Source organism: Rhinolophus ferrumequinum, chromosome 23 (genome assembly GCF_004115265.2).
Source record: "Rhinolophus ferrumequinum isolate MPI-CBG mRhiFer1 chromosome 23, mRhiFer1_v1.p, whole genome shotgun sequence".
Lineage (NCBI taxonomy): Eukaryota > Metazoa > Chordata > Mammalia > Chiroptera > Rhinolophidae > Rhinolophus > Rhinolophus ferrumequinum.
The window spans coordinates 3,914,158-3,939,329 of record NC_046306.1 but is presented as its reverse complement, the minus strand read 5'-3'; the positions used below and the strand labels follow the sequence as shown (position 1 = coordinate 3,939,329).

The following is a 25,172-nucleotide window of genomic DNA, read 5'->3' as shown; positions in this document are numbered from 1 at the left end:
GGCTATGCGAACGAGATGAACAAGGAGAGGACGAGCACACGTGCCTCGGAAAAGGGTTCTGAAGAGTAAGTGAGCTCACATGGGAAGCTCCTAGCACAGGACTTGGTGTGTCAGCCTTTGTATGTATTACCACATAAGCCAAGAATTGCCATCAAGATGTCTATCCAAAGAGGGAGGCTTCAATGAATCATGATCTATACACCGGCGTGCTATCCAACCGTTTCTAAAGGTACCTGTAGACATGCACTGACTTAGAAAGATGCCCACGATACATTACAGGAATAAACAAGGTGAAGAATTTTACATATAGTATGAGCCCGTTTCTCAACACAAATTATGTTTATGTATATGTGTGCAATACATGTACACATAGCACACTTATATGCATACATTTAGGGGTCAAGTCTGGAAGGATATGTGCACTGAATTGCTCGTAGTCATTACCAAAGATTGTAGGGGGACTCTCACTATCTAACACCTAAACTTGCTAAACGTTTCAACAAGCAGGTATTCTTTTTGTGGATTTTCTAAAATATAAAGAAAGAGGATGGCTCAGCTTTGCATAGTTTCCTGGAAATGTAACCATGGAAGTAACCCTTCCCGTCTTTGTCCCTTCTCTCCCTCACCCAAACACGCAGTTACAATCATGAGTGTAGCTCAACTAGTTCTCGACTCAGGGCAAGAAGCTTGGGGTATAGAGATGTGCAAGTTCCAAGCCCTGCCTTGAACGTACTCCCAGACCGGGCCCATAAACAGGCAAGGACATCAATGACGCTGAACTGTGACAAGATTCTTCAGACAGAAGAACCAGGGAGGAGCAAGCCGGGAGCTGAGTGTGAGAATGAGCCAGGGCCAGGCAGAGACGAGGAGGGGTGAGGACACTGGGCCCACATGTCGGACCAATCAGACAAGGACTTTAAAATAAGTGTGATCAATAGGCTGAAGTTCTACTGCAAGAGTCAGACATGCCGGGACGGTTCAGGAATACGGGAACTCTGTACTTCCTGCCCAATTTTTCTGGAACCCTAAAACTGCTCACAAAAATACAGTCTTATTTAGAACAAACAAAAAAAGGAAAGTGAAATAAAGACTTTTTCAGACAAACAAAAGCTGTGAGCATTCATTGAGAGCAGCCTTGTACTAACAAGAATTGTTAAAGAAAGTTCTTGAGGTAAAAGGATACCTGATGGAAATGGGCATTTTACAAAAAGAAATGAAAACCACAGAAGTGGTAAAAATAATGACAGAAAACATGTTTCTCATTTTAATTGTTTTGAAAGATAGCTGACTACCTAAAGCAAATGTAGGAACAAGGTATTATAGAGTTGGTAACATGTGTACAAGCAAAATGTAGGAAAACACTAGCAGAAAAGAAAATGGGGAGAGGAAATAAGAGTGCACGGCTCTGGGTCTCGCACTGTCTGCAAAGTGGTATCATTTTATCTGAACATACATTGTGATAAGTTAAACACGTGTACTATAACCCTAGAACACCCAGTGATAATTTTTAAAAGAGGTATGACTGATAAGCCAATAGTGGAGGTAAACTGGAATTATATTTTTTAAATTAGTTTTTCTTAAAAAGGCAGGAAAAATGGAAAATAGCAAGGAGAGTTGAGGCAAATAGAAAACAAATAGCAAGATGATAGATTTAAACCAAGGCATACCAGGAGTAACATCACAGGTAAATGATACAAACATTCAAATTAAAAGGCAGAAATGGTTAACTTAGACTTTTAAAAAAAGAGTAAGACCCAACTATATGCCTTCTACAATAACCACATTTAAAATATAAGACATAGATAGGTTAAAAAAAGAAATGGACAGAAATATACCACACAAACACTAACGCAAGCTGGAGTGTGTGTATCCCTATCAAACACAGCAGGCATCAGAAAAAGGAGTATTTCTAGGGATAAAGGAGACATTAGTCAGTGATGAAGAAGTCAATTTATTCGGGAAAACAGAACAATACTAAACATGTACGCGCCCAAGAACAGGGCTTCCAAATACACAAAATAAAAACTATTAGAACTAAAAAGAGATATATCCACAATCATAGTTGCAGATTCCAACATTCTTCTCAGTTAACTGACAGAACATGACTCAGAATACAGAGGCCCTGAACAACGTTTTCAACCAACTTGTTCTAAGTGATATAAAACACTCTACTCCAAAACATTGGGATTCACATTCTTTTCAAGTGCACACGGAATGTTCACCAAGTTAGAGCAGATTCTGAACCATAAAACAAATTTAGAAAGAAAAAATAATACAAAGTACATTCTCTGAAAAAAAAAAAGACTTAAACTAAGAATCAAGTAACAGAAAGATACCTGGAAAATCCTCGAATATTTGGAAGTTAAACAAAACAATTCTAAATAACTCACTGGTCAAAGGAAAAATTATTATGGACATTAAAAATACTTTATACTGAAAGGTAATGAAAATATGACATATCAGAACTTGAAGATGCAGCTAATATAATACTTAAGTACTTAATAGTACTTAATACCGAACTTACAATGTAAAATGAAGATATTATAAAGGAGAGACCAAAAAATAGAGGTAAGTATCTTTCACAAGTAAGAAAAAGAACAGCAATTAAATTACCCCAAAAAATCTCCACGGAAGAAAATAATGCACGTTAGAGCAGAAATTACTGAACTAGAAAGTAAACAGACAGTAGAGAATATCAAAGCCAAACTTGATTCTTTGAAATAACGAATAAAATTTTGTCAAGAACTATCCAGGGGAAAAACAGAACAGGCAACAATAACAGGATGGAAAATGGGGCGATACTACAGATTTCACCGACAATAAGAAGAAAATTACCATTTTCCAACACATAATGAAATAACAGATGTAAACACTGATTATTTGTGACAACCAAAATCATTAGAAGAAAGACTGGTGAGGAATTTTTATAATGAAAGCATTTAACACCTGCCTCAAAAAGTGGGATACCCATATATTGTTTCCTGATGTTTTATAACAAGAAGTACACAAAACAACATATGAAGTATTGTTTAAAAAAAAAAATTTGACACAGAATCTAATCAAGTCTCCAAGTGTAATTTTCTGTTTACAGAAAATACAGAAAACAAAGGAACATGTTAAATGACACCATGAGAATAATGACCACCAAATCCAGAATGTGGAAAATTCTACAAGACTAATGACCCCTTCAACAAATAAACGATGTAGGGGGAAGAGGAGAGGGAAAGTCAATTAGAAATTTAAGATCAAGAGGAAAAAAACTGTAAGCAAGAAAAGACTTAAGAGACACATCTACCTAATGAAATGTGTGGACCTCACTGGGATATGACTCATACAAACCAACCATAAAAAGGCATTTTTGAGACAGCCAGGGAAAACTGAACATAGGTTGGTAAAACGGAAGGCATTATTGCTAATTTTGTTGAGTGTGATCATGATACTGCAGTTAGATTTCAGTCTTTAACTGGATAAAATGATACATCTCTGATTTCCTTCATAATACACCAGCATAAAAGCACAAAACTTCTACAGACAAAATGATCATATTTTATTGGGGTATTAAAGAAAACCTAAATAAATGGAAAGATATACCATGCTTATGGATTAGAAATCTAAATGTTGTAAAGAGGGCCATTCTCTCCAAATTGACCTATAGATTCAATGCAAACCCAATCAAACTCCTAATAGGTGTTTTGTCTTGTCTTATTAGAATCTGATGAGTTGATTTGGAAAATGTATATGAAAATGCAAAGGACCAAGAATAACAAGTCACATCAGAGAAGAAACACAAGGTGGGAAGTCTTGCTCGGTCAAATATCAAGACCTAATTACAAATCTAAAGTAAACATGACAATGTGGTATGGGCTTGAGAGGGAGACAGACCACTGCAGGAGCAGACAGCAAAGGCTGCCGGCCATCAACAGATACCTGTTATAACACAGGTGGCACCCCAGGGCACTGGGGAAAGAATGTATTGTTGATAAGTGGTATTGGGACAATTAGAAAAATGAAGCTGGACCCCTCTCTCACACAATGAACCAAAATTAAAATCAGATAACTTACAGGCCTAAATGTGAAAGAAAAACAAAAACTAAAGCCTTTAAGGCAATACAGAAGAACGTGTTTATGATTTTGGGGTAGAAAATATTTTTTAAAAGCTTCAAAATACACCAAGGTAAAGGCAAATGTTGATCAATTTAGCCACATTAAAATGAGTAGCTTCTAGTCACCGAAAGAACACCATGAGGAGAGCTAAAACACAAACCACAGCATAAGGGAAGATGTTTACCAAACATAACTGACAAAGGTGTGAAATAAAGAATATACAAAGAACTCCTATAAATCAATAGGAAAAAGACAATCTATCTCCCCCACCCCAGCGAAAGATTTAAACAGGCACTGCACAAAAAGAAAAATGGTAAGAAAATCCAGGTGTCCAACCAACGTACGAAAAGGTGTTTAAACTCATTAAGTAAGGAAAATGTAAATTAAAATCACAAAGCAATATCATTATATACATGAGCACACTACCAGATTGGCTAAAAATTTTAAAGCTGACAATACCAATTGGCAGATAAATTGTAGGACAAAGGTAGGACTGTAAACCCATGCACCCACTTTGGAAGTGGCACTGTCACTAAAGTAGAAGGTAAGTGCCCCCCACCACACAGTAATTCTCTCCCGGGCATATGCCCCACAGAAATGCACACTTACGTGCACTCAGACACATACAAGACTGTTCACAGCAAAACTGTTCATAATAGTGAGAATCCCGGAGCTACTCTAACAGTAGTAGATGGAGAAAGGTCAGTATTTCGACAACAGAACACTGTTACAAAAGAACAAACTCAAACTACTTGCAAAACCACAAAGTAATATCTCCTATATGATTTCACATATTTCAGAAACAATACAATGATATTACTTGGATGCAGATCCTTAGGTGCTAAAAGTAGAAGGAAAATTAAAGATGTGATGAATATAAAACTCAGATGGTGGAGAAGAAGTGGTAAACAGGAATGGGTGGAGGGCAGACTTCTGAGATGCCTTAGTAATGGCTACCTGGGCATTTGCTTCATGAAAATTCCTTAGACTTTACAGGTATGTTTTATCCAATTATCTGTATGTGTTATATATCACAATGAAAAAAGTTTTACAGAAAGTTGAAAAAAAAGAGAGATCTCAAAGAAGAAAATCCATCTGGTAATCTCAATAGATGTGAAAAAAAAGCATTATATAAAATTCAGACCTTGTTGAGGATTTTTAAAAACTCTTAGTAAGTTTATTCTATAAAATAATTGACCTATATTCTTCAAAAATGTCAACAATATCATGAAAGGCAAAGAAAGGTTGAGAAACTGTTAGATATTAAGGGAGACTAAAGAAACATACTCTGGATCTAAAAAACAAACAAAAAAATCCTAACATAAAGGACACTATTAGGACAATTGGCAAAATTTGATTAAAATCTATATATTAGATAACAGTATTGTATCAACGTTAAATTTCCTGATGTTGATAACTGGACTGTGATTATACAAGTGAATGGTGAATGTCTGTTCTTAGCAAAATGCACACTGAAGTAATTAGAGGAAAAACAACATGATGTCTACAACTTACTCTCCAATGGTTTGGAGAAAAAAGCACAAATAACGATAGAGAGTGATAAATCAAATGTGGCAAAACACTGAACCTGAGTAAAAGATATACAAGAATTCTTTCTATTCTTGAAAGTTTTCTGTGTGAAATTATTTCTAAAAGTTTAAAAATAATCTCTTAGCAAAAAAAAATATAAACCAGAAATATAAATTGTCTTAAGCTTGTAAGAGGTAGCTACTAAAAATATCAAACAAGATAGAAAAGGAAGAAATAAAACTATCATTTTTCAGATACCATTGCAAGCATGTAGAAAACCCAAAGAATCCACAGGAAAGTAATTAAAATTAACAAGTAAACTTGGCTCATCAATGGAGACAACAGTCAAACTCTAAAAATTAATTTGATTTTCACATATCAGCAACAATTAGAATATAAATTTTAAGAAATGATACAATTTAAATTAGCATAAAAGATCAAATACCTAGAACTAAACAAACCTAACAAGATACAGAAGATCTCTACAACAGAAAACTATGTAGTATAGTTTTACAGTGATTGATGTGTGCATTATACATATACAGAGAGAGAGAAATTGAAGAAAATCTTTAAAAATGGAAAGATTAGAAAACTAACTATCGTAACTATCTCAATTCTTTAGACTAAATTGATGTATAGATGCAATGCAATTCCCATCAAAATCCCAACAGGTTTTGCTCCGGAAAGGGATGAACTGGTGCTAAAAGGCATCTAGAAAAGGACCAAGAACAGCCAGGACAATCTTGAAAAAGAACAAAGTTGAAGAACTTACTTTGATGATAAAGTTGCAGTGATGAAGAGAGTATGGCCCGAGGGCAATGGCAGATAAACAGACCAATGGAGCAAGACTAGCGGGCCCAGAAGTGGACACTCAATTTAAGACAGAGGTGGCAACACAGAGCACAGATAAAAGACAGAATTTTCAATAAATGGCACTGGGTCACTTGCACACCATACGGAAGGAAATGAAACCCGACTCCTACCTCACATCATACACAAACAGAAAAAGCAATTCCAAATGTGAAAGGTCAAACAAATACAAGTGCAAGAAGACAATATAGGGAAATATCTTGGTGGCCTTGGGGGAGGCAAACGTTTCTTATACACGACATGAAAAGCACTAACCATAAAAAAAAAAAAAAAAGATAGATCGTGAACTACATTTAAATTAAAAATTGCTCATCAAAAGACACCACCGTTCAGAGTGCCATCATTTTCCCTGTCTGTAAAATTGGGATAATAACTGGACTCACTCAGTAGCAATTACTGTGAGCCCGCTATGATTTAATAAATGTAAAGGCATATAAGAATTTCTTTAAGACTAAATGGAAGGTAAGAAAAGAGACCCAATGAGTATCATGCAGGCTCTACAGAAGAACGGTTTACGTGGGGGCGTATGATGGAAGGCCACAGGTGGAGAAGTCCAGAGGACAAGAGATATGCAAGGGTCTGTAAGTGGAAGGACAGGGTGTGTGTAGCGGGTGAGAAGGAAGATACAGAAGACAGATGGCATCGCTGATGGAGGGATGGAGCCAAGAAGCCTGAATGGACAGGAAGACACTTCCGTCTCTGAGACAGGAGCGAAGAATGCTTTCAGATCCAAGTTTGGGTCCATCATAAATGGAAAAAGATGCCTCCGTTTCTGCTTTCCTTACGAAGCAGGAGTCAAGGTCATCTGCTGAAAGTAAGGGGCATACTCAGAGCCTGGAGTAATTTCCTGCCAGCACCATAAGGAGTGACAACAGAACATGGCAGGACAAGCTCCATAAAAGTCCCGGGAGCACAGTGAAGTCAAGAAACAGAACGAGCGAGCAGTGCTAATGGAGGCTTCTCGATTACAGAGCGCACTTTATTTTCTGAGCCTTGCACATGTGAAAGAAACCAGTTAGCAATCCTAATTATTGAAACACCATTAAATTTCATCACCATTTCCTTCCTGGCTTACCAGGTGGTCACTAAAACAGCAGCACGAATAATGGGAAAGCCTAATATAATGGTGCCATTCAAACAGAATGCCAGCATCCTGGAGACAGTCTGTTTTCACCCCCATCCATGAGTCCCCTCAAAGCTGTCACAGAGAAGTGGCCACCAGTGTCGGCTTAAAGCAGACGCAACAGAGGTCTGTAAGGTGCAAAGGACTAGCTGAGCTTACCGGTTGAAGACGTTCTCGCTGAAAGCATACTTTTCCAGGCGAGTGAGGGGTGGCAGGTTATCTTGGCCTGGAATATCCAAGAACGCTGTTACTCTCATGCTGTCACAATGTGGGCCGTAGTCTTCAAATCCATCTAAACGGGGGAAGGGGAAAAAACACACTCGTGAGTGTGCATCAACTGTGACACATGACACTTGGGCAAAGGCACGGCCTTGTAGCGTGCTTCCCACTGTCACAGCCCTTACCGGCTGCAGCCTCTGAGTACTGCACACTTGCCAAGTCACCTAAAACGAAGTGAGCAGGTTTATCATCCAAAGGGGAGATTATCAGAGTCCTTAAGAAAAGCTGAATGCCCTCCTCTTTGCCGTGGTCTGCTGATGCGCCAGTCACCTCTAACCAATATGGTTGGGCGCCTCTCCCGTGTAATGGGACAAGTGGACAAGGAAGCACACCCTTAGGAAAATGGCCATGGAATTCTATGCAAACAGGTTTAAAAGGGTCGAAAGACAAAGAAATAAATCTGACCGCGTACGCAAGAGTCTAACAGAAAGCTCACTCCGTATCTTGTCATAAATGTCCTTGTCACGCAGCTTCATCCCCTGGGTGACATCAATCCCCATCCACCCACACACAAGCAGACCCCCAACGGGGATGTCTCACAGGTTCCCCCAACTCACACGGGCCCAAAGAGAGCCACCGTGAGTTGTGAGTCACACGGACTCGTCGCCCTAAGCCTGCTCCCCCGGCCTCCCTGCCTGAGGGCCGGTATCTCCCTCCCTCCAGGGTAGTGCGTGGCTGAGCCCATGGCTCTGGAATGGAATGACGCCTGCTACGACTACCCACCAGCTGTGTGACCAGAGCAGGTGACCTAACCTGTCTACGCTTCCATGTGTAGAGTGGCTATAAAACCCCACCCTTGCCTCATCAGAATGCTGGAAAAAGTGAGCTCATGTATGTCAACACCCAGGGGAGCTGGCCCCTTGTGGTCTGCCCCCCCCCCGCCTTCACGTACCCACGCCTCAGGGGTGTAAATGCCTCCTTACTATCCCGCACACTGAAATCACTGGGCGAGAAGCACTACTGGTGTGAAAAAGCAGAGGCTTCCTACCTGGCAGAGCAGAAAACCGTGGCTACTTCAGGCAACGGAACTGGTACGAGTTTAAAAGAAGAGAGGACAAGTTTGTGCCTAGCTGCCTGCTTTTCTTTGAAACACTAACCACATTTTTTCTCAGCTAATTCTTTCAGGCTAGTAATTAGAGCCTATTAAAAATTTACACTGTGTAACAGTGACTCGGAGAATTGTAATAAAGAATTATACATTTGTAGAGAAAATGTGTGACGTAGTCACGTGTCTTTTCTCGGCAGGGTCCCTGCCCGGGACGACTGGGTCCACCCTGGGCCACAGCCACGCCCGACCATAGTCACCACATGTGAGCCAGGCCCGGGGACCTGCACCCTCCACCCCACATGTGTACAGGGCACCGCACACCCGGCCTGGATGGACGTTACAACGTTAAGCTCAAAGCAGCGGCTCCTAAACCTTTGGGGCCACACACAGGTTTGGAGCCTGATGGAGCCCACAGACATGTCTACTCAAGACTTCTCATACAGGAGCCGGGGGTCAGAAGACTCTCGGGGCGTAGCTGTGTGCTTGATGGGTTAAGAGCCGCTGTTTTAAAGTAACTGAAAATACCCAGGCACTCTTCAAAAACCTCTGTTTATCAGAGAACTCGAGTTTTAAATCAAGCCTTAGTGGGGTCCAGCCCAATCCAAGAAAGTTATCTACACATTATAACAAACTCCAGTATTATTAGATTTATATAATTTGTACAGTAAAATCTAAGCACCCCAAATTCTTAATGCCTGGCATCTAATCAAATATCACCAAGCATGAAAAGAAGCCAAATAATATGACCATAACCAGGAAAAATAAATAAACAGAAAAGGTCTGAAAAATGTCAGAGATATGGAATAGAAAAATGATCTTAAAACAGCAATTCAAAGAATGCCCATATTCCAGAAAGATGTGATAATGTTGAGAAAAATGGAAATATAAAAAAGCACCTGAATGGGCTGAAAGTTCTTACTCCAGACCGTCCAGTGGGAAGCTACTGAACTTGTGTCAACCTGGGTGTATCTTAGCCCTCCAGGCAAACAGACATCTCATTATAACAAATAATAAACTAACACCCTCATTTCCATTCTAACATCAGTCCCCTTTCCCATCCCCACCATTACCGCCCTCGCCCATCCCCATTATTACTACCCTAACCCAGTACAGATTACCAGAGCAGCATGTGCTTTGGACCACTACTTCTAAAGCCCTGTTACTGGGATTTGCAACAACGTATGGTGAAGCTGAAAAGAAACGAACTCCCTCCCACTAAAACAAAACAAAACAAAAACCCAGAGAAATTTAGATAAAATATTTTTAAATATAGGAAGGCAGAAAGGACATCTCCAGTGACAAAAAGAAAGCTAGAAATCAAAGTGAAAGCAGTTAGCAGAAGTTGAAACCCTCTGGTCAATATTTAAGACTTAGGTACAGGTCAAAGGCACTAGGCTTCTAATGCCCCCTTGTGATAAAAGATATGGGTGGGGAATTTGAAACTAAGCCCCCAACATGAGACAGTTGTGGGAAGAGGACTACAATTATGACGGGAGTGGGAGGAGGGGTAGTCACTCTTGAAAAATCTGAACCACAGGCCTGCTTGACTTATGACAGCAGAGGCCAGTCACACACCACCTGCAAAGTGCAGGAGTTACTGAGCTACTGAGAAGATCACTGCCCAGATTTAGTCCGATTCCGGGCACCCCAGCAGAAGTAAACGAGAAGCTGTTCTGCAGAGACTTTCACAATCCAATAAACATGGAACTTCATAAAACAATCCCTGCTGAAGATAAATAGGCAATACATTTTCAAACCATACATAGTTACACATCATCAAGAGGAAGAGTTAGCAGACAACCAAATGAGGATTTTGCATCCCAAGATTAGAAATATTAGAGAGATCTGAAGTAAACTATCAAATAATTATGCACAGAATGAGTAAGATTTAAAAAATAGATATCATAATGAAAAAAGAGGCATGTGAGGCGTGGGAGGAGCAGGCACATTTGAGAAAGAACCAAGTGGTAACGAAAAATAGAGACAATTTAATTAAAAATTTGGTGTGCTGGCTTAAGTAGCAGTTTAGACACAGCTCAAGAGAGAGTTATTAAGCTGGAAGATTGATCTGACAAATCACCCAGAACTTTGCACAGAGAAACGAAGAATTGGAAACCATGGCACAGCAATTAAAGTTCATGAAGAATGGAATGCTAAAGTCTAAGACAAAATCAATAGGAATTATAAAAGGAGGGAGGGATTGGCAAAAACAGGAAGAGGCGATATTCAAAGAAATCATAGCTAACAATTTTCCAGAATGGAAAAATGAATATTCAATTTAAGAATTATAAATCCTGAACTAAATGATTAGTAATGAATTTATACTTAGATTGTAGAACACCAATGGCCAAAACAAACAAACAAAAAAAAAACCAAAGGAAACAGAAAAACTAAAGATTAAATCTCAGATCTCTCTCACTTAAAAGATGTTAGAAGCATAACATAGAATCGGTAGGAGTGTGGGGCTTTGAGTCCATAATGCCTGATTCCGAAATCCAGCTCTGCTCCTTATAAGGTCACTCTGGGTAAATCCCACCTCTCTGAGTCTGTGTTCTCACCCTAAAATGGATACCTACCTCAGATGACTGTTGTAGTGTGGATTAAATGATATTAGATAGTTAGATAGTCACACAAACAGAGTTATACAGCATCTGACACACACGAGCACTTTGCAAATATTAGCAAAGTATTATTATTAATACAGCCAGTATTATTATTAAATCATTGAGCACACAGTATACTATTGACACTGTTTATATTTCTATTTCCAGTGTTCAGGGCAACCACAGCCACTAGAAAGTATGCGTGGGGGAAAGGCGTGGAGTGGGGGGGGGGGGTCTCTGAGAAAGAAAAACTTCAGAGCGGGGATACCTCTGTGTTCAACTTGGCCCAAACCCTGATGTGACCCCTAAGCCATGCATTTGTGTGGCAAACACCACAGCATAGCTATACCTAAGAGAACTGGACTGAGATTTGGGATACTATCCCACTACAGGGGAGACGAGGTGACAGTTTAACCTCACTCAACTTTAAGTGCCTACTAAAACAAAACAAAAGGAATCAACACTCTTTGAAGGCATCTAGCAGAATCCAGAGATTTTACAACACATATGATATTCACAATATCCAGGTCACAATCCAAAATTCCTCAATAAACAAAGAAACAGGAAAACATGAACTAGCTAAAATAAATGGGGAAAAAAAAATCAAAATAGATTGACTCTAAAAGGACCCAAATGTTGGAATTACAGACAAGGATTTTAAAACAACTATTATAAAATGCTTATGGATGTACAGGAAAATATGCCTATAATAAGTGATAAGGAAAGGAATCTCAGCAAAGAATGGTAACTATAAAAAGACTCCAAATAAAAACTCTAAAATTGAAACAATATCTGAAACTCAAAAATTCATTGAGCGGACTTAGCAGAATGAAGATGATAAAATAATGGCCAAAAATTCCCCAAATCTGGTGAAAGAAATAAATGTCCAGAATCTAGGATCTTAGCAAACCCCAACATGACAAATACACAGAAAACCACAGTAGACCCATCATAGTCAAACTGCTGATAACCAAAGATGATACTCTTTGATGTAAGCAGCAGAGAAAAACAACCTTTACAGACAGGGAGTAATGAGTCAAATGATCTCTGACTCCTCACCACAAACAATGGAGACAAAAGACCCCAGAACTACATCTTCAACAAACTGAACGAAAAAACTGTCAATCCACACCTTGATATCCAGTGAAATATCCTTCAGGAATGAGGATAAAATAAAGACATTAACAGATTACAAGAAAAAAAACTAATAATTTATTTTTAGCATAGCCAGCCAATGTACACTGGCTGTAGAAATGCCAAAAGAAGTTCTGCAGGCTGAAAAAGAATGATACCGTTTGAAAACTGTCTTCAAAAGGAATCGAGAGCATTGGAAATGGCAAATATGTGGATACATTTTTTAAACCTATGTTTCCTCTTAATTTCTTCAAAAATATATATGATGGTTTAAAGCAATACAATGCAAAAATTGTAACTTTGTATTGTGGAATTTAGAACACATGAAGATGTACTATATAATAAAAAGTATAACATGGAGTAGGAGGGTAATAAATGGAACTATACAGTTGTCAGGTTTCAACATTGTACATAAATAAAGTGAAGCATTAACTCTAAGTAGACTTTCTATCTGCACAGCTAAACTTGGAGGTCCGTTAGACACTGGGACCATGTCATATAAAGCCTGGAACACAGCAGACACTTAACAAATATTGGTTTCTGTAGAAATCGGTCTCCTGAGACTTTGATTACTAGGACTCAATTCATGAGAGTCTAGCAGCCTTTGAGAAAGCTGAGAAAATCTAGTTTCCACAAAGACAGATATGAGGTGCAGCAACTAGCCTAAAGCTACCTGGAGCTGCACACCCACAACAGGAGTTATAAAGCAACCAACACATTCATCAATTCACTTTTGCTTGCAAAGATGAGATCTTAGTTTCAGAAAAGAGAGAAAACAGGTCAAAAACTGTCATATAACTGCTAAAATAAAATAAATGAATCCTAACATTTCAATATAAAGTGCACGACTTAATCAAAAATATTCAACCACCCAAATAATGAATATAGGAGAATTAAATTTTGGTAATTCATATTATGCTTGTAAAGAGGGGCAGAAAAAGGAAAGGATGACATTTCTTACTATGTCATCTGACATAGTAAGAAATCGGAATTATAGGGATTTCTGTTTCCTTTTATTTTAAGAAATGGAATTACAGTTTTCGTCTACACAGAACAAAGAACCCGGCTATCTAATTAGCACCTCTCGGGGACAGTTATGCAGCAATAGCCTGCTGGTGGTCATTCAGAGCCAAGGAGAACCTGCCTCCATATCACTGGTCGGTTCCACTCTCAGACTGCAGCTCTGACCCCCGCCAGCCAGCCAGGCTGCAAATCCACATCCGGTCACCTGGCCTCAAGAATATGGACAGCTTGGGACAGCATTTCTCTAAATATGACACAGGGAAGGTAAATTACATACCATGCAATCACACAGTGGGAAAGTTATTTCCTTCTCAATTATCTGATTAAATCAAAGAAAGGTTTTTCTTTTTTCTTTTTTTTTTTTTTTTTTTGGCACTAGTATGTCTTGAATACTTACCTAAAACTAGTTACTGTGTTTCCCCGAAAATAAGACCTAGCAGGACCATCAGCTCTAATGCATCCTTTGGAGCAAAAATTAATATAAGACCCAGTCTTATTTTAATGTGAGACCAGGTATAACATAATAAATATAATACAATATAATAACTGGTATAATATAATACCGCGTCTCATATTAATTTTTGCTCCAAAAGACGCAGTAGAGCTGATAGTCCAGCTAGGTCTTATTTTCGGCGAAACACGGTAATCTTCCTTTTTAATACAGAGCAGGTCTCAGGTTCAGAATCTTTTAAAGGCAGCTGTGTCTCTCTAGATTTTAATGTTATTTTATTTTTGTCTTCTGATATTTGGTGAAAGTTTCATGTTCAGCAACTGATACCAGTTTCCTAAAATGTGTTTAAATAAAAGAAGTTACTTGATATAAAGAAAAATACAGGTGGTATATAGATTAAGCAAAAATAAGAAACGCAGGACACAAATGACTGACTTCTGAAAAATACTGGATTGGTATAAATAACATCACATTCAAATGCAAATAACATGCCTTTTAATCCAATTACCGAAAAATCAGTTTGTTGTAAACATTTTCTCTTGTGTGAGTCACCATCCAAGCCCCTTTCAAAATCAGAAAATCCTGCTGGGGTCGGATTATGTGTGAGATTTCTGCTGTTTACCTCTAAACAATACATTCGATTTTTTTGCACCACTCCATAGAAACAGCAGTTTCCTGAAATGCACATGCAGGCGACACTTGGACCCCTTTCCCACAGAGGGAGTGAAAACAGCTAGCACTAGCTCCACTGTGGAGGCGTTCTGACCGGGGACCGTGATGAATACCTTTTCCCCATGACATTTTGATGTTTTTCTTTTACCAAGTCTTCAAAGACAAACTAAACCCATCAAGAGCTGGTGAACTGTAGACCAGAACAGGGTTTCTCAGCCTCAGCACTACTGATGGGATCGCTCTGTCGTAGGGTGTTCAGCTCACGAGATGCCAAGAGCACCCTCTCCCCACGCTGTGACAATCGAAAATATCTCCAGACATTGCCACATGTCCCCAGTTCAGAGCTGCTGTAGAAGAGAAAGAAGTAGCAGGTGTTGTTACCTGAGCAATGCCTGGCGAGCGGGTGGTCCCATTAAGGGAGGAGCTTCAGGTCAGCAGGAATGACCGGACCCACCTTTGCCTCTCTGAGCTCACCCCACTCCTCCTTCTCCCTTCACTGCCCTCTCCTCTGGTCTCCAGATGCCCTGCTACTTCCCAAACACTCCAGTGTTTCCCCGGCTAAGGGACGGTGCACTGCAGGGCGGTTCCCTCAGCCTACAACTCTCCTCTTCAAGATCTTCTCTCTAATAACTCCCTTCTCCTCTTTAAAATCTTTCCCCATCCATTGTCCCAGTGAGGTCCTCCCGGACCACCTTTCTTTGAAACTGATCTACATTTCTATTTTTCCAGAGAACGTACCACCTTGTAACGCACAGAACGTTTACTTCCTATGTTTACTGTTTATCAGCTGGTCCACTCCTGCTCTGCCACCTGGCACCCAGGGCAAAAATCTGTGACTGACTCACTGCTATGCCTGGCACACAGTAAACACTCAGAACAAGCGGCTGAATGAATGAATGACGATGAAGGTCTGCCGAGCCAGCCTGCTGTTCCTCCTGACAGTAGCACATAAAACGACTCCTGCTCTCAAAAAGAATTTTCCAGAATTTACATTTCCAGCCGATGCTAAGAGAACATGTCATCTGGCAAGGGTTCACAAGAACAAGTTGGGGTCTGCATGGAGACATCATGAGCAGTCAATTATTCTGAGACCCAATGAGTCCAGGTCACACAGAAGCATCAGGAACCTTCAGCACTCAAGTTAGAAATGAAACATGAAGTGACATATAAGTAATTCCTTGTTCAAATTTTTTCACTTTATTTTCTCACTTTCGGGGGGAAAAAAAAGTTCCCGACTCCATTCATGAAGGCTTAACGTCATGCAGAAAAGAAAAGCCTTCTTAAGAAAATAGTTTCTAATAATACCTTCAAGCCTATTTGGCTCAGTTTAAAATATAAAAACATATATATTGACAGTGATTGACATCATTTGCTTTCTACACTATGATGAACTTTTGACCGGCAGCTGCTTTCTAAGCTTCTGCCACACATTAGGCTTACTGGCAAGTTTACAGAACATCCCTAACCCTTTACCAATAATGATTAATAACTGAAAGATAGCAAAGACCAGTAGGAGAAGGGTTTAGAAGAAATGCTAGTTTGATTCGGAGGGCTGGGTGACCTCTCCTGTCACCCCGTATGCTCACACCCGTGCTGCATACCCATGTGCCACCACGTTCCCTGCATGGCCAACGTCCCAGCGGCTCTGCAACACTCCACTCAGCAGCTGTGGCTGCTACCTGCCCTCCAGGGGGACGGTCCACATTAAAAAACCGAGCTAACTAGCTGAGAGATATACAGCTCCCCTCCGCCGTCCGACCCAAAGCAGAGCGGTTCTGAAGCAGCCGCCTGAACTCACATAACCACAGACAAGATTAAATCGTCTTCGGGAAGGTCCTGATCAGTTTGCAAAGAATAACATAGTCTATTGTCCGTTGCCCCTGATGCTAGGCGACTAAGCGGGGGCGGGGGGGGGTGGGGACAGGTACCTGATTAAAAGTCCCATCAGAACATATTTCTGAAAACTACAACTCGGGGATAAAAAGGAACTTACCCTCCTGTATGCTAACTCGTTACTCCAGGGTTATCTACCAAAAATAACGAACACTGTCAGTACAGGCGGCATTTAAAACAGGCTGGGGCCTGCTTTAAAATTAATTGGGTGAAGCTGCTCTAGGGAAAACACACAGTGGACCTGTACGCACCTGACCGTGTGTCAGCGCTTTTCACAAAACACCAATCTGTCTTAACACAGGCTAAGTATATTCACCGAAGTGCACACATTCTTCTATAACAGTGTGACTTGTAATGAAGGGTTTACGAGAAAAGAAAAACAGGCTAAGTACGAATTAATGTCTTAAGTATAATGTTAAGTGAATGTGTTTACAGGTTCAAAGTGCAGTAGACCTCATCTAAGAAAAAGAGAGAAAGAAAAGAAATCCTGTAAGTCGTTTTGCATCAAGAGAAGGATCAAAAGAATCTAGCACAAAAACAGAGGGCAAGTTAACAGCAAACCCACCTCCAACATACTCTCTTCCTGCCTGGTTCACTTCGGGTGACAACAGTAAACCATAATTCAATATTCAACAGAGCACCGGTGATTCAGAGAAGAGAACGACACGGTCCCCAGACTCCAAAAGCTCCCAAAGGAACAAAGATCGCCAGATACATAACAACCAACAATACTCCGGTGGCAAGAGCCAAAGGATACAGGTATAAACAAACCTGGGAGGAAAAGAGCTCTGCTTGGAAAAGGAAGGAGGAAACGGGAGACGCTTTCCGAGCACAGAAGGACATCTGAGTTCGGTCTTGAAGATCAAGTAAGAATTCCACCACGTGGGAAGGGAAAGAAGATCCGGGACAGGGGAAAAGAACCTTCCAGATGAAGGGACGAGCACGGCAGAGGAAAGTGCACCAAGTGTCTGCTGTCTTTCACGAGCTCGAAGGAGCCACAGATTTCCCAGGAAGCCTCCACGCCCTGCCTGAGAAGCCTCGCTGGAATTGGTCTCAAGTCGAAAAGTGAGAAAAACGAAACGCAATGAAACCTACCTGGTGAGATACGTTTATCGGCCCAGACGTGAATGGAGCTAGAGACGGAGGCAAAATGATACAGCGCGTCTATCCTGGCAACTGTTTTCATTAAGAATCCGTTCTCCAGGCATTCCGTATTTACGACTCTCCATTCAACATGTCATCCTGTCACTATAACTCTGTGTGAGATATGCCACCCTCGGCCAGCCCAATTATCCGTTCGATCCAATATTCTGTCTCTGACACAGCACTAGGGGACATGGGTTAGGAGAACATGACAGATGTGGCCCACTCCGTCTATGTCTGTCTCAAAATGTCAGAAGGTTGGTCTATGGTGGCCAAGGGGGGTTTAGCTTTATTTGCCAGATCTGTACTTAAAAAAAAAAAAAAACAACAAACAGGAGCCTGTACTAATGTAGAACTTACATAATTGATAACTTTTTAGAGCTTCTCATTAGCCACCCTTCAGTGAACAATAACTGCATCTGTGTATGGCCTGAAATGATCTGGCGGGGAACTAGAGCAAACCATCCATTAATGTCTGGTTTAAAGTGCTGTCATCGGTCTTGCTAACGGGCTTATAAATACTAATGCAGATGCCCCAATTGGGACCATTTCTAACAGCTAGACGAGACAAACCTGACCCGTCGAGAAGATAAGGAGCATGCCTGATTCTCCACTGGCTTTTGGGGGGGAACTGACCCCCCCCCCCCGCACACTGCAGGTCCTTGTTGACTTATCTAAATTTCAACAGCAAGTTCCACGGGCCAACTTTCTCTATCCAAACGCCGTTCTCTAACGAGACCCACGCTGACTGACTAGCTCGTGTGTGAGCGGTCCATCCAGTGCATGATGCTTCCTACTGCAAATCTCTGCGAGTGTCTAATGCTCACGAATAGCACGAAGCAATGGGCCGCTGAAAAGACCAACTTAGTTCACGAGCAGCCGTCCTCCCGACACCGCGCATACATGGAAATTCGTCTTTGATTTGTGGCTTCAGTCACGGCTTCCCAAACCTGTCATTATTTATGACTCTGACTTTTACACTGACGGTCAACGGGAAACATTTGCTCAGGTCACCTGCTAAGAAAGAGCTGTGAAGCTCAAAGCAGTTCGTGGGCTCCATTTTGATTTCACACGTCTCAATTTTCCTGCCAACTCGCCCCGTTGGGAACAGAGTTGAAGCAGGTGAGGGTGAAGGTAGAGGAGTCTACACTGTATGAATGGATGGAACAGTATTACTTAAAATGCAGCGACTTCTCTAGTCAGCCTGTGAGGCAGATTCAAAAAGAAAAAAACGTTGTAAAAGAAAACCAGCAATCTTTGGGGTGACTGCATGTGCGTGTGGCTCTCTATTTTCCTACGGTCCAAGATATTTGAAACAATGGAGCAGTGCTGACCAATGTAAAGTCACTTCTCTACTGACCACCGTGGCCAAACTGCTAGGAGGGTCTGCCTCCTCTGGACAGCGGCAAACGCCTCCCTGGGCACAGAGAGCTACTCCTGTCTCGTACAATCCAAGCGCCGCAGGCATCTGCCTTCTCTTTCTTCTGCCTTCTCCCCTCTTCACTGACGCCTTCCCCTCAGTCCACAGTTATGCTCCGCCCGGGCCTTGATTTTAAAAATCAATACTTTTTTAATACCTGAAGTATAACTTTCATACAGAAAAGTGTGCAAACAATAAGCATTCCACTTGATGAATTTTCACAGACTGAACACGCCTGTGTAACCAGCACTCAGCTCAAGAAAAACTTTCACCAGCATCTGCGAAACCCGCTCCTGCTCCCTCCCACTCTCCACCTTACCCAGGGCGGCCACTCTCCCACCTTCTAACTGCTCAGATTAGCTTTGTATGTCTTGTGCTCTGTACAAAGAGAGTCATTTCTAAGTATTGATTCAGTCTGTACCCTTTTGTGTCTGGCTTCCTTCACTCATCATGTTTGTGAAGTCCATCCATATTATTGAGTAGAGTTTAGATCATTCGCTCTTATAGCTGCATAGTTTTCCGTTGTGTAAACATAACAACAATTTATAATCCATTGTACTCATGACATGTGGGTGGGTTCCAGTTTCGACTCTCAAGAATAGTGCTACTATGACCATGTCTTTTTGAGAACACATGTTTATATTTTGTTGGGCATATAACCAGGAGTGGAATTGTTGGGCCATTCAAATTCTTTTCTTTTTTTTAAGGTTTTCAGAGTAGATATAAGTAATGCAAATGTGTTCTGGACTCTTCTAAGAAGAAACTGACCTCAAGCCTTCCAGCTCCTCCAGCTGCTTCTTGAAAGAGTCTGTTTGCCCCCACCAGGCTGTCAGCTCCCAAGAGCTGACATTCCCCAAAGTGACCAATGGCCAACCAGTGCCTAGAATACAGTGGGTGCTCAATGAATGACCACTGAGCTATCGCACTACAGGTGCCTTTACCGCAACTCCCAGTGCCTTCCCAACCAACTTGGGTCTGGCTTCTGGTCGTTGGCTTCATGGCAAACTTTCCCACTGAGGTCACTGAAGACCCCCTAACTACCGAAGCCCACAGCCTGTCTTCAGCCCTCATCTTACCCGACCCCTCTGAGGCAACGGCAGGAATGATCACCCCCAACAAAACCCTGGCTTCAAAGGTCTCCTGGCTTCTCCCGGATGTTTGCTCTCCAGGGCTCCTGCCATCTACCTTCTTTCCCTCCAACGCTCCCTTCCTGCTGCTTGCTCTCTCCATTCCTCTGGCTCCAGCTACCATCCCCCACTAATGACTCAAATCAAATGCTCAGGCCTCACTCTGCTGCAGAACCCCGCAAGGGGACTTTTCAGTGGTCTCCTACGTTGTGCCACCGGGATCTCCTGTAAGCACGTCAAAAGGAACTGTCTCAGATGGGAAACATGAACTCCACCCACCTGAACTCCCCATCCCCAAAGCGTGCTCCTCGGTACTGCCTGCTTCATTCCCTGGATATGTACTTCTGTGTGTCAGTTATGGGCCTGCCGCACACTGTGGGCTAGATCACAGTGATGCAAAGATGGGTAAGACCCAGTCTATGGACAGGACATCTGGCCACGCCAGTGTTACGTGCTGCCACAGGAGATCCAGGGCTCAGGAACACGAAGGGGGGTGGGGTCGGGGTGGGGGCGCCAAGGCCAGCCTGGGTGGAGGGGAGCAGAGGTGTTGCCCACAGGACCTATCTCTGAGTTGACTCTTCCCTTGCCATCGGAAATCCCTCATCAAAGCCATTCCTTGCTGTCCACCCGCTCTGTCACTGTGTCCTCAGGGCCCCTGCCTGGCAGCCTCGAACCCACTGGTCTTCCCCTTTCTGGCTTGTGTCTCCAGTCTGTCCTTTCTTTAAAACACCACTCAGCACTAGTCACTCCCCTGGTTAAAATTCTCCAGTGGCTCCCCATGACTCCTTGAAAAAGATAAACTCCTTATCTTGCGATGGACTTAAGGCAGCCGTGTGTGTCGGCCCCACCGACTTCTCACTCAGCCATCCGTCACTCACCGCACTCCAGACCCACAAGTCCTTGACAAAGACGAGCTCACCTGGCCCTTTCTGTTCGCTCCACCCTGGATGCTTTCTCTGGCTCTTCATGAGGCTATCTGCACTTTAGTCAAATGTTAACCCAAGAGCACTTCTCAGAGCTCCAGAAAAGCCTCCTCCAGCCTCTGGAGGTAAAGCAGCACCTCCATCCGTCCTGCAGCGTGGTCCTGGCACTTCCGCTCACACTCACCCGCGTGCAGCCCTTCACTGCACGGGCCACAGCTGAGTGGGCCTCACTCGTTTATACGGACATGTCAGTGGCTGTCTGTGCCACTGGACTGAAAGCTCCATACGAGCAGAAGCCAGCTTTGCTTGTTACCTCTGTGTCCATAGGCCTAGCACAGTCCCTGGGACTTAACAGGCCCTTAATAAACATTAGTCACATGGATGGATGGCTGGACGGCAACTCCTCCAACGTGTACTGGCTAAGAGCACAAACTGTACAGTCATACTCCCTGGTTTGAATTCTACCAATCGTGTTGTCCTAGTCAAGTTACTTAGCCTTTCTCTGCCCCCTGCTTGGCAATAGAACGGAGTGAAAAATACCTGCTTTATCGGGTTTTGTAGTTAAGTGAAAATACTAGAGGCCCTCAAACAGTGCTTGGCACGTTACTAGTGCTAAATAAATGGTGGTTTTTGTACCACTGTCTGGTTACCTTCCTACGGCAGAAATCCCAGCAACACAGCCAAGGACGCCCTCCGTCTCGGGTCAAGTCTAAGCCCCGTGGCTGGTGAGGCAGATGCTCCGCTGACGGCCCCCCAGCCTCTCTCCCGGTCTCAGCCCACTCCTCCCCTCCCATACTCCTTGGTTCCCTCGGTTCCCCAGTCTCTACCCTTCTCACTACAACTCTACTTTTGCACATGCAGGTCCCTCTGCCTACCCACCTCCCCTCCTACTCCAGGCAGAGGGAATCACTGTCTTAACACGCAGCTCTGTTCACTCTTCTGCCTGAGCCCTGGATAGGCTGCGTCCTGCACCATCTCTATGCAGGCACTGCCCCTTCAAGCAGGAAGGTCTCTGGGGTGGAGCCCCAGTCTTACTCATCTTAGATCCCCGGTACCTCCCTCCCATGGGCTGGCACCGTGGAGGACCTGGAGGTACATTTGTTACATGGATGACTGACTTTCCACGGGGAAAGCAACCACTTGCCCTCATCTCGGATTTTTTCCCCCATCAGGGTTAAGACTAAGTGGTGTTCTGAAGGTCAAAACCGCTTTCTGTCTCATTAGTTGGGTTTTGTTGCAAATTTTCTTAATTTGTGATGAAAAAGCCATTTCAAACTCTCTTTTTAAACAGAGACAATTTCAGGGAATCTCTGACGATCTGTTTGTCTCACAGGAAATGAGAAATACTGAGCAACCGAAGTAAAATCCATTATGATTATGGGAGGGGAAGCAAAGTTGATTCTGCTTACGTGGCTCTGACTCTTTTGCTCCTCACCACTCTCATCCTACTAGGAGGAGACAGGTACATTCAACACACCAACAGGAAAAACGAGGCTTGAAGTTTGAGCAACTGGTCAAGGGTTATTCCACAAAGCCCAGGCTGTGGGGAAAGCTCAGCTCGTCAAACTGAGCCTAGTGGGAAAGGCAGCCGACCAGGAGGGCTCAGCTAATTAACAGACTGACAGAATGAAATCAAGCTTGATTTAGAACAGGGCTTGACAAACCGTGCCCCGCAGGCCAAACCCAGCCCACTGCCTGTGTTTGTAAATAAAGTTTTATTAGGAAACAGCCAAGCCCATCCGTTTATGTTATGCCTGTGCGTGCTTCCAGGCTTTGGAGGCTTGAGCACTTCCATCAGGACTTCTGGCCAGCAAAACCTAAAATATTTACTATCCCAACCTTCACAGAAAATTAGTTTGCCCAGCTCTGATTTAGAAAATACTGTGATGTCTGGATTTTGTTCTATTTCCCAAGATTCACCTCAAGTTCCTGTTCTATTTCACTTAAGAGGAAGGAAGGTCTTTATTTTGTTTTAAATTGACAATCTTTGGTTCAAGTTTACATGAGAGAAGTTCAATGGTTTGGTTTGGGGCTCAAATTAATATAGTTTCTCTGCTTTGGGGGCACACAGCTTGGTTGTGGTCCTTGAGCAGAAGATTTTTACAAACCTGGAACAAAGTGGGCAGAAAGGCTTTTGTCTTTTAGTCAAGCTCTAACATACACTGCTCTTTCCAACATTAAGATTCAGAGTCTATCTATATTCCTCTGACTCATCCTATAGCTAATAGCTAATCCTATTTTCAACAAAGGTCCAGATACCATTTGTTTGAACCTAGCTTTTCTCATCAATAGAAGTATGCCCTCTTCCAACTTCTTTCATAGATAACCTCTTAAAAACTAAACATTTGAAAAGAAATACTGTTCTTCAAATACTAATATATTCTGAGTCTGTCTTTTGAAGCTAAATGCATCTGACAATAACTTTGCAGCCAACTTCAGAATTGAAATCGAGCTTTCCAACTTTTTGTGCAGATGTTCAATCACATATGAAACTTTCGTATCATTTTTTAAAACTTTGTATTATGGAAATTTTCAAATGCATGCAAAAATAGAACAGTATAATAAACCCCCGTGTTCCCAGCAACTAGCTTCAACATCAATATTCTGCTATTTTTCCCCATTTATCCTTCTTCCCAGCTTTCTGTTTGTTTGTTGCAGTATTTGAAAGCAGACCTCACACATCAAATCACTTCACTCATAAATGCTTGTTTATTTCTGTTGCATAATCCCCTTCTCCTTTGAACAAGACTGTGACACTGTTATCACATCCAACAAAATTACTAATAATTCTAAACATGATCTAATACCCAGCCTCAATGCAGTTTTCCCCAACTGTCTCAGTAGTGTCTTTTTATACCTGCTTTGTTTAATGAGGGATCTAAATATGACCACGTATTGTATTTTGTTGACAGGTCTCTTTACATCTACAATAGACCCCCCTCACTTTTTTTTACCCACCACTGACATACTCATACTCTTAAATTGTAATTGGCCAAGCACACCTTACCGATAGTAATACGTCTTCAGCCTCCACGTGCCATAAGCAAAGCCAGACACTCATAGGCCTTTACGGCTTTAAGGCACTGACTCATACAGCTCCACCTTCCACAAATGGTCCACCGAGAGGACGGATATGCCAAGCTAGCCCACACTGTCCGCTCCCAAGAGAAGGAACTTAGATTGCTTCAGCAAGCTAATTCCCCACAATTAAATCTTTTCTGTGCTGTGATGGCCCCAAGACTCATAACGATTTAAAAAAACAAGGTATCCATTCATTATGGCTTCTTTTTGAAGTTAGCCAAATTTAATCAAGAATCTCAAAGTCAATCAGACAAGCCTTCTAATCCATTATTGTCACCAGTAACAACATTAATTGAACACCTAGATCATGCAGGACATGAGTTATAAAAAGGATGACCTGTGTCTCTGCCCAAAGCGACTGACAGCCTAAATGGAGAGGAGACTGCATCCTTTAGACAAAAATGCCCCAGGAAGGCCACCTCAATCAACATCGCGCCCCACCATTAGGTCAAGCATATCCGTGAGGTCTGTGTGGTGGAATACAAAGAAGAAACAGAGGTTGGTGGCTCGTTCTATCGTTTATGACTTGTGCCGTGTTTAAGTGGCTCAGTTTTATCATCTGTAAAATAGGAATAACCCCACCTACCTCACAGAGTAGCAGATGTTAACACTGAGTCAGAAAATCTTCTATGAAAGCCTAGCAATGATGATGCTGATTAAACTAAATATGAATAAACTAATAATAAAAATCACTGAATACTCATTATGCTGGACATATGTTTTATATATACTATTTCATTTAAGCCTC

At 41.9% G+C, this 25,172-nt stretch overlaps 1 protein-coding gene across 2 annotated transcripts in view; it reads right to left on the bottom strand.

The window, feature by feature from the left end:
- The window catches only part of LOC117016146 (serine/threonine-protein phosphatase 4 regulatory subunit 1), a 70,626-nt gene that overhangs the window by 42,576 nt on the left and 2,878 nt on the right, over window positions 1–25,172 (bottom strand). For both annotated transcript variants that reach the window (XM_033095260.1, XM_033095259.1), the window contains exon 3: window positions 7,787–7,919. In XM_033095260.1, the coding sequence (XP_032951151.1) occupies window positions 7,787–7,919 (133 nt within the window). The remainder of the gene's footprint in view (window positions 1–7,786; window positions 7,920–25,172) is intronic.